Source organism: Impatiens glandulifera, chromosome 4, assembly GCF_907164915.1.
Source record: "Impatiens glandulifera chromosome 4, dImpGla2.1, whole genome shotgun sequence".
In the NCBI taxonomy this organism is placed as follows: Eukaryota; Viridiplantae; Streptophyta; class Magnoliopsida; order Ericales; family Balsaminaceae; genus Impatiens; species Impatiens glandulifera.
This window is the reverse complement of record NC_061865.1, coordinates 13957019-13968430: the sequence shown is the minus strand read 5'-3', so window position 1 is coordinate 13968430 and position 11412 is coordinate 13957019. Positions and strand designations below refer to the sequence as shown.

Here is an 11412-nt window from a genome sequence, read left to right as displayed (position 1 = left end):
CCATGACCCGAGTTGAAGAGTGTCATAGCTTCAACAAAGCTATAGTATAGTGTTTTTTTAATTTATTTTATTATTTGACTTCAATTATAAGTATATAAGTGATATTTTTTTAATTTAAAAAAATAACCAAATTATTTTATAGTGTTTTTGTCCATATTATATATATAACAAAAATAAGATAAATCTCTAATTATATACATAACTACTCAATATTTTTTAATTTTGTTATTTTTTAATTTTGTTTTTTCCATATTTTTTAATTAACTTAAGAGATGAGTTAATTAGTTAAATTTGGCTTTGTATATTATTATGATATTAGTCTTTATCTATTGGAAGAGATGAGTTAATTTGGCATGGTATATTATTATGATATTAGTCCAAATTAGAGTTATGCATCGTGCCTAAACGGTCGTATTCGACTCGGACAAGTCGTGTTAGACTCTGAATCGTGTCGTGTTGTGTCTTAATCTTATGAGCACGTGTCATATTATGTCTTGACCCACTCAAAATATTATGATTCACGAACTCGTTCGTGTCGTGTTATTTCGTGTCTTGTTAATTTATATCAATGAGTTTATTCATGTTAGACTAATTCGTTTTTTGTGTTATTCCGACTAGAGTTTTGACTCAATCGTATTGTGTCGTTGCCCGTTTTCATGTATTCCATGTCGTGTCTTGACACATTCATTAATTATTTATTTATATATATTAAATTATATTGTTGGTAAAAATTATAAAATATGATTATTAATTAATTAATTAATTTTAATTTTAAAAACTTAAACTAATTTATTAAGTAAAAATTGTAAAATGTGTTAAATATGTTATTTAAAAAATTAATTAATATATTAAATATGTAATATGTGTAAATATAAATTTTAATTAATAGTTTCATAAACATTAATTGAAATGTCAATTATTTAAAATATTTTTAAAACTTACAAATAAATATTCAAATAAAATTAGTTAATAATTTATTAATTTAATGAGAATTTAATAAATTTAGTTTGAGAATATTAATGTAAAAGTAATTAGTTGGGAAGGAAATGATAAAGGTGTATGTAGTTTGGAAAAAGAAATGGGAAGGTTAAGAAAAATTTAATGAATTTGTAAATGATATATTTATAATATATATTATTATATTATATTATATTATAATTTACTGAAAGATGGGTAGAAATTATAAATAAATATTATTATATTATTAAAATTGAATTATTATAATATATTTATTATTTAATATATTAATAAAAATTGAAATTTTAAAATGATTTAAAATTTTAAAAATAATTTAATTAATTAATTAATAAAATTAATATCATAGAGAAATATTTGGAGACTCACACTCCTATTCATATAATTTATTTGTTGATATTTATATTTTTTTAATTTATTTTATTTAAGTTAATATTTTATTTTAATATTTTAATATTTTAATTTAGAATGTTTAATTTTAATTATATATATTAAATATATAAAATTAAATAATTTAATAATTGAATGAGAATGTAAATAGATTTAGAAAAATTGTTAATGTAAAGTTGAGTAATTTAGGTCATGTGACTCATTGTGTTTATGTCGTTTCGTGTATATACTCGTGTTTGTGTCGTGTCTATACTCGTGTTGTGTTTATGTCGTCTCTTGACCGTATTACGATTGTATAAACTCATAATCGTGTCATGATCGTGTTGTCTTGTGCTTGTGTCGTGTCCAACTCACGACCCGGGTGAGATAATATTGTATCGTGTCATTTTGTATTAATATTGTGTTGTATCATGTCGATTCATGTTAATCCAACCCATTGCTCAACTCTAATCCAAATGGTCTAGTGGAAGATTTAGATGAGTTAATTTGGCCTTGTATATTATTATGATATTAGTCTAAATAATCTAGTGGAATAGATTAATTTGGCCTAGTATATTATTACGATATTAGTCCAAATGTTCTAGTAGAAGAGATAAGTTAATTTGGCCTTGTATATTATTAATTCAAATCTTTTGGGTGAGAGGAGTGCAGTCTTGTGACTGTCTTGAGTCGGTCCGTCCCCTTATAAAAAGCGCTTTCTCTCTCATTTTTCTCCTCGACGCCCGATTGTCATTCAAGAAGCTAATTGAAAAAACTAAAACTTCGAAGGAAGATAACTTGAGCTACAATGGACCAATATAAACTAATGAGCTACCGAAATTACCACAATGGGTCGGTCCACGACTTTGGATGAGCCCGATGCGTCACTCACCGCCGATCATCCCATAAACTCATCGGAAGCAAGTAATAGAGCCATGACCCGATTTGAAGAGTGTCATAGCTTTAACAAAGCTATAGTATAGTGCTTTTTAATTTTTTAAATATGTTATTAATTTATTTTATTATTTGACTTCAATTATAAGTATATAAGTGATTTTTTTTAATTCAAAAAAATAACCAATTTATTTTATAGTGTTTTTTTCCATATTATATATATATATATAACAAAAAATTAGATAAATCTCTACTTATATACATAACTACTCAATATTTTTAATTAACTTAAAGAGATATGTTAATTAGTTAAATTTGGCTTTGTATATTATTATGATATTAGTCTAAATGATCTAGTGGAAGAGATTGGTTAATTTGGCATTATATATTATTATGATACTAGTCAAAATTTGAGTTAGGCATCGTGACGGTCGAAGGTCGTATTCGACTCAAGCAAGTTGTGTTACACTCTGAATCATGTCGTGTCTTAATCTTATGTGCTCGTGTCGTATCGTGTTTTGACCCACTCAAAATATTATGATCCACGATTTCTTTCATGTCGTGTTAATTTGTATCAACGAGTTTATTCATGTTATGTTAATTCGTGTTTAAATTCGTGTTTTTTGTTATTTTGACTAAAGTTTCGACTCAATCGTATTGTGTCGATGTCCGTTTTCATGTGTCATGTTGTGTCTTGACACATTCATTAATTAATTATTTATTTATATATTTATATATATTAAATTATATTGTTAGTAAAAATTATAAAATATGATTATTAATTAATTAATTTTAATTTTGAAAATTTAAATTAATTTAATAAGTAAAATGTGTTAAATATGTTATTTAAAAAACTAATTAATGTGTAATATGTGTAGACATAAATTTTAACAAATAAATTCATAAAGTTTAATTGAAATGTCAATTATTTAAAGTATTTTTAAAACATACAAATAATTATTTAAATAAAATTAGTTAATAATTTATTAATTGAATGAGAATTTAATAGATTTAGTTTAAGAATATTAATGTAAAAGTGAGCATTGGGAAGGAAATGAAAAAGGTGTGGATAGTTTGAAAAAAGAAATGGGAAAGGTGAGGAGAAATTTAATAAATTTGTAGTTGACATATTTATAATATATATTATTATATTATATTATATTATATTATATTATATTATAATTTATTAGAAGGGTGGGTAGAAATTATAAATAAATATTATTATATTATTAAAATTAAATTATTATAATATATTTATTATTTAATATATTAATAATAATTGAAATTTAAAATTTTAAAAATAATTTAATTAATAAATAAATAAAATTAAGACCGGAGAAAAATATTTGGAGACTCACATTTCTATTCATATAATTTATTTTTTAATATTTTAATTTATATTATTTAAGTTAATATTTTATTCTAATATTTTAATTTAGTATGTTTAGTTTTAATTATATATATTAAATATATAAAATTAAATAATTTATTAATTGAATGAGAATGTAAATAGATTTAGAGAAAAAATGTTAATGTAAAGTTGAGTAGCTTAGGTTTTGTGACTCATTGTGTTTATGTTGTTTCGTGTATATACTCGTGTTTGTGTTGTGTCTATACTCGTGATGTGTTTGTGTCGACTCTTGACCATATTACGATCATATAAACTCACAATCATGTCGTGATCATGTCGTCTATTACTTGTGTCGTGTCCAACTCACGACCCGAGTAAGATAATATTATATCGTATCGTTTTGTATTAATATTTTGTTGTATCGTGTCGGTTCGTGTTAATCTAACTCATTGTTTAACTCTAATCCAAATGATCTAGTGGAAGATATAGATGAGTTAATTTGGCCTTGTATATTATTATGATATTAGTCCAAAGTGGAATAGATAAGTTAATTTGGTCTTGTATATTATTACGATATTAATCCAAATAATTGAGTGGAAGAGATGAGTTAATTTGGCCTTGTATATTATTAGTCCAAATCTACTAGATGAGAGGAGTGCAGTCTTAGGACTATCTTGAGTCAGTCCGTCCCCTTATAAAAAGCTATATTTCTCTCGTTTTTCTCTTTGAAGCTCGATTGTCATCCAAGAAGCTAACCGAAAAAACTAAAACTTTGGAGGAAGATAACTTTAACTACAATGGACCAATATAGACTCATGAGCTACCGAAATTACCACAATGGATCGGGCCACTACTTTGGATGAGCCCGAGGTATCACTCACCATAGATCATCCCATAAACTCATCGGAAGCAAGTAATAGAGCCATGACCCGAGTTGAAGAGTGTCATAGCTTCAACAAAGCTATAGTATAGTGTTTTTTAATTTATTTAAATATGTTATTAATTTATTTTATTATTTGACTTCAATTATAAGTATACAAGTGATATTTTTTTAATTCAAAAAAATAACCAAATTATTTAATAGTGTTTTTGTCCATATTATATATATATATATAACAAAAATAAGATAAATACATAACTACTCAATATTTTTTAATTTTGTTTTTTTTCTTCATATTTTTTAATTAAGATAAGTTAATTAGCTAAATTTGGCTCTGTATATTATTATGATATTAGTCTAAATGATCTAGTAGAAGATATGAGTTAATTTGGCATGGTATATCATCATGATATTAGTCCAAATTAGAGTTAGGTATTGTGCCTAAACGGTCGTATTCGACTCGAGCAAGTCGTGTTAAACTTTAAATCGTGTCGTGTTGTGTCGTGTCTTAATCTTATGCGTGTGTTGTATCGTGTCTTGACTCATTCATAATATTATGATCCATGAGCTCTTTCGTGTCGTGTTAATTTTATCAACGAGTTTATTAATGTTGTGCTAATTTGTGTTTAAATTCACGTGTTGTGTTATTTCGACTAGAGTTTCGACTCATTTGCATTGTGTCGATATCCATTTTCATGTGTGCCATGTCGTGTCTTGACACATTCATATTGTGTCGATATCCGTTTTCATGTGTGCCATGTCGTGTCTTGACACATTCATTAATTATTTATTTGTATATATATATTAAATTATATTGTTAGTAAAAATTATAAAATATGATTATTAATTAATTAATTTTAATTTAAAAAACTTAAATTAATTTAATAAGCAAAATGGGTTAAATATGTTATTTAAAAAACTAATTAATATGTTAAATATGTAATATGTGTAGATATAAATTTTAACAAATAGTTTCATAAAAATAATTGAAATGTCAATTATTTAAAATATTTTTAAAACTTAAAAATAATTATTCAAATAAAATTAGTTAATAATTTATTAATTGAATGAGAATTTAATAGATTTTAGTAGGGTGTTCAATCGGCCGGTTAACCGGTTAATCGGTTAAACGGTTCTGGTTAAGACCGGTTTTACCTTTTATTTTACAAACCGGTTAACCGGCCGTTAAATGTTATCGGTTTTACCAGTTCTAGTTCTACCGGTTTTGGTCGGTTTCGGTCGGTTAACCGGGTTTAACTAGGAACCGATAATTTAATTTTTTAAATTAAGTAATAAATTTATGAAATAATTTTATTTTCTAAATTATTGTTTGCACTTTCCTATTATACTATTCTCTATTTTTTTTTTGTCTCTATTATAATATATTATAATATTATTATAATATAATATAATATTATATTATTAGAATATATTTTATTGATATATTTAGAAATATGTTATAATATATAATATAATATATTTTATATTTATTTTTATTAGTTTTTTATATATTTCTTGAAAAAATTCAAATTCATTAAATTGATTAGTCTTTGACCAACCAAATTGAATCTCTTTCTCAATCGATAAAACGAGTAGTTACATCGATAAGTTATAATAAAATAATGGTTATCTGAATAAATTATTTCAGTTTGTTTATAATTTATTTTTATAAAATTTTATATAAATTATAATGTTTTTTTAAATAATTCTATAAAATTATAATTTAAAATTTAAAAATAATTTTTTATTATAAATTATTAAATATTATTTATAAAATAACTAATATAAATTATAAAATATATAATTAAATTATTACCGGTTAAACCGTTAAAAAAATAGGTAAACCGAAAACCGAACTGTTTAACCGGTAAAAAACCGGTTGACCGAAACCGCTAGAACCGGTTAACTAATACACCGTTAAAATGGAACCGGTTAACTATCGATTCGGTTGAGTTACCGATTTTCCGTTTTTTTGCACAGCCCTAGATTTTAGTTTGAGAATGTTGATGTAATAGTGAGCTTGGGAAAGAAATGAGAAAGGTGTAGGTAGTTTGAAAAAAGAAATGGAAAAGGTGATGAGAAATTTAATGAATTTGTAGTTGATATATTTATAATATATACTATTATATTATTTTATATTATAATTTATTGGAAGGGTGGGTAGAAATTATAAATAAATATTATTATATTATTAAAATTAAATTATTATAATATATTTATTATTTAATATATTAATAATAATTGAAATTTTAAAATAATTTAAAATTTTTAAAATAATTTAATTAATTAATAAAATTAAGATCGGAGAGAAATATTTGAAGACTCACATTTCTATTCATATAATTTATTTTTTGATATTTATATTTTATTTTAATTTATATTATCTAAGTTAATATTTTATTCTAATATTTTAATTTAGTATTTTTAGTTTTAATTATATATATTAAATATATAAAATTAAATAATTTATTAATTGAATGAGAATCTAAATAGATTTAGAAAAAATGTTAATGTAAAGTTGAGTAGCTTAGGTTATGTGACTCGTTGTGTTTATGTTGTTTCATGTATATACTCGTGTTTGTGATGTGTCTATACTCGTGATGTGTCTGTGTCGACTTTTGACCGTATTACGATCGTATAAACTCACAATTGTGTCGTGATTGTTTCGTTTATTACTTGTGTCTTGTTCAACTCACGACCCGAGTAAGATAATATTGTATCGTATCGTTCCGTATTAATATTGTGTTGTATCGTGTCGGTTCGTGTTAATCCAACTTATTGTATAATTCTTAATCCAAATGATCTAGTGGAAGATCTAGATGAGTTAATTTGTCCTTGAATATTATTACGATATTAGTCCAAATGATATAGTGGAAGAGATAAGTTAATTTGGTTGTGTATATTGTTACGATATTAATTCAAATGATCTACTAGAAGAAATAAGTTAACTTGGGTTGTATATTATTATGATATTAGTCTAAATCTGTTGGGTGAAGGAGTGATATCTTGATCTCCAAAATCATCCCATGGATCGGGCCACAACTTTAGATGAGCCCCGAGGCGTCACTCACCATCGATCATCTCATAAATTCGTCATAATCAAGTAACAAAGCCGTGACCCGTGTTGAAGAGTGACAAAGCTTCAACAAAGATATAGTATAGTGTTTTTTAATTTATTTAAATATATTATTAATTTATTTTATTATTTGATTTCAATTATAGTGATATGTTTTTTTTTAATTCAAAAAATAACCAAATTATAGTGTTTATATATATACTCAATATTTTTTAAATTTATTTATTTTTATATTTTTTAATTAACTTAAGAGATAAGTTAGTTAGTTAATTTTGGCTGGTATATGATTATGATATTAGTTAAATGATCTTGTTGTGGAGGATCTAGATAAATTAATTTGGTTTTGATATTAGGAAGATTCTCGTGCAATGCAAACGGATAAAAATATATAAAATAATAATAATATGTATTCAATATTTAAAATTCTTAATAAATCACGAATAACATATTACAATAAAAAATAAAACGCTCTCCTTTTATATTTTATTCATTTCGGTAAAATAACTTATCTTCTCACATATCTTATCACATATTTTTTCCGAATGAACCTCTCATCTCGTGACCTTACACTTTCACTTTGGTCAATCAAATATTTTATTCATATTTTTTAATATTTAACATCATGACCTTACACTTTTGTCAATCAAATATTTGATTCATATTTTTTTAACCACTATTAATTGATATCGGTCTATTATCTCTCTGCAAACCACATCACAATCACACTTGGATAAAGGGTTTTATTTGTTTTCTTAGGTTGCAAATTTAAAACATACATATAACATTTTCAATTTTATTTTTAACCGTTTTAAGTTTATGGGCGAGTCAACCCACAATCCGACCCAAGTATTCATTTACTCTCACATATATATCCAAATTAACCACAACTCTAGACTCGGCAATCCGGACACTTTAAAAATTTAGCATCATTATATATATAGATTAGTTAGTTAAAAAATTGAACTTATATTGTTAAAATGTTCCGCGTTCATCTAATTTAGTGTTGAATTTAAAATATAAAGTGTTATTATCCTGGTTGGTTAAAAAGTTGTACTTGTTTTGTTAGGTTGCAAGTTCGAAATATACATATAGCATTTTAAATTTTATTTTTAACCGTTTTAAGTTTATGGGCGGGTTAACCCACAATCCGATCCAAGTATTCATTTACTCTCATAAATATATTCAAATTAACCACATCTCTCAATACGGCAATTCAGACACTTTAAAATTTAAGCATCATTATATATATAAATATATATATATATATATATTAGTCCAAATGATCTAGTGGAAGAGATAAGTTAATTTGTCATGGTATATTGGTATATTATTACGACATTAGTCCAAATGATCTAGTGGAAGAAATAAGTTAATCTAACATGGTATATTATTATGATATTACTCCAAATCTGCTGAGTGAGAGGAGTGCAGTCTTGAGACTGTCTTGAGTTAGTCCGTCCCCTTATAAAAAAGTCGTGCTCTCTCGTTTTTCTCCTTGAAACAACTCAATTGTCATTCAAGAAGCTAACTGGAAAAATTATAATTTTGGAGGAAGATAACTTCAGCTATAATGCACCAACTATAATGCACCAATATAGACTCATGAGTTACCGAAATCACCACCATGGATCGGGCTACAACTTTGGATGAGATCCGAGGCGTCACTCACGGTTGATCATCCCATAAACTTGTCGAAAGCAAGTAATAAAACCATGACTCGAGTTGAAGAGTGTCATAGCTTCAACAAAGCTATTATATAGTGTTTTTAAATTTATTTAAATATGTTATTAATTTATTTTATTATTTGATTTCAATTATAAGTATATAAGTGATATTTTTTCTTAGTTGAACAAAATAATTAAATTATTTTATAGTGTTTATTAAAGACTCTACCATTAAAAAGCAACTCACTTAGTCTCTTGGTTTTCATATTCCATCTACTAAGTGTATTTAAAACCTTTACACATTCTAACCTTTTAGTTTCCCTTATTTTTGTATAAATTCATATTCTTGTAATTGTAATAACACACAGAAATAAATTATTAATCTACAACAAATTCTTGCTTACTTATCTTTTCTAACTTGGTATCAGAGCCATTATTCGGTTTTAACTAACCTTTGTATCCATGGCATCTTCTTCATCTTCTTCCGCTTCAACCACTCATCTCTTCCACAATCTCACATCCATTAAACTCGATCACAAAAACTTTCTTATTTGGAAATCTCAAATCTTACCTACCCTTAAAGGTTATGGTCTCTATCCATTTGTTACTGGAACTAATTCTGCCCCTGAAGCTTTTCTCCAAGTCGATGCTGCTGACGGATCTAGTGTCCTCACTCCAAATCCTGCTTTTACCATCTGGGAGGAGCAAGATCAAAGAATCCTTTCATGGCTTCTCTCCACCCTTTCAGAATCCATCCTAGCCCAAGTGGTTGGTGAATCATGCACTACATCTAAAGCCTTTTGGTCTGCTTTAGAACGCACATTCGCCTCTCAATCTCAAGCTCGTCTAATGCAGCTTCGTCTTCAACTTCAGACGGTAAAGAAGGGCTTACTCCCGATGGCCGAATATTTACAGAAAATAAAATCAATCATCGATAGTCTCGTTGGTGCTGTGCAAAACATATCTCAACAAGATTTCATCCTTTATGTTTTGGGAGGACTCGGTCCTAAATACGAATCTCTCACTATAGCGGTAACCACTCGCACTGACCCCATCGCCATCGAAGACCTCCAAGGAATGCTTCTTACACATGAGATTCGTCTTGAATCACTCCACTCTAACTCTCCAACTGCTAATCTTGCATTTGGATCGGGAGGGATTTCAAAACCATCCCACTTCCAACGATCGCGACGTTCGGTCTCTTCTCCGAGTGATTATAGTGCAGAAAATGAAACTGTCAATAGATTGAGCTCCCAGAATTCTAATGGATATCAAATAAATGGGCCTTCAAGTTCATCTAAATTTTCACACTCCGACCGGGCTTCTACTATCGGGTTAGGGGGTCCTTCTACTAATGGGCTTTCTATTTTGGGTCGTGGGCCCAATAGAAATAAAATACAATGTCAATTGTGTGGTCGTTTTGGTTATGCGGCTAATGTTTGTCGATCGGGTCTATTTTGTAATATTTGCAACTTTACAGGTCATTCGATTGAAACTTGCCGACGTTGTCAGAATCAAAATTCAACGACACACTCTGCTATGATGGCTACACCTTCTTCTGTTTATGACTCGGCTTGGTATCCCGACTCTAGTGCTACTAACCATCTCACGACGAACCTTGACAATCTTAGCATCTCAACTCCATATAACGGTTCAGAAACTATTAAAATGGGAGACGGTAACCCTCTTCCTATTTCTAATATTGGGCAATCATTCATTCCATGTTCCAATAAAAATCTTCATCTACGTAAAATATTGCGTGTCCCATTAATAACCAAAAATCTTCTAAGTGTTTCCAAATTTTCTGCCGATAATAATATCTTTTTTGAATTTCATCCAAATTATTGTATTGTCAAGGATCAGGTCACGAAGAGGGAACTCCTTCGCGGCACACTTAAAAATGGGCTATATCGCCTAAACTCAATCGTCAACCCTCCGCCCACTCATCAAGCTCTTATTGGAACTCGTTCATCTGCCAACTCTTGGCATCATCGTCTTGGACACCCTTCATTTTCAACATCAACTTTTATTATGTCTTCTTTTCATTTATCTATTATTGGCAACAAGAAATTAAGTTTTTGTGAATCTTGTCAATATGGAAAAGCACACAAAGTTCCTTTTCCTATTTCTCAATCTCGTTGTAAGTCTCCATTAGAATTAATACATTTTGACGTTTGGGGTCCTGCTCCTCTTTTCTCTACTA

The 11412-nt window shown here is 27.3% G+C and overlaps 1 protein-coding gene across 1 annotated transcript; it reads left to right on the top strand.

The window, feature by feature from the left end:
• The first annotated feature begins 9671 nt into the window (after nucleotides 1-9671).
• On the top strand, nucleotides 9672-10752 carry LOC124934779. The gene is made up of 2 exons (XM_047475283.1): nucleotides 9672-10646; nucleotides 10690-10752. The coding sequence occupies exons 1-2, from the start codon at nucleotides 9672-9674 to the stop codon at nucleotides 10750-10752; spliced, it is 1038 nt and encodes a 345-aa protein (XP_047331239.1).
• The last annotated feature ends 660 nt before the right edge of the window (nucleotides 10753-11412 follow it).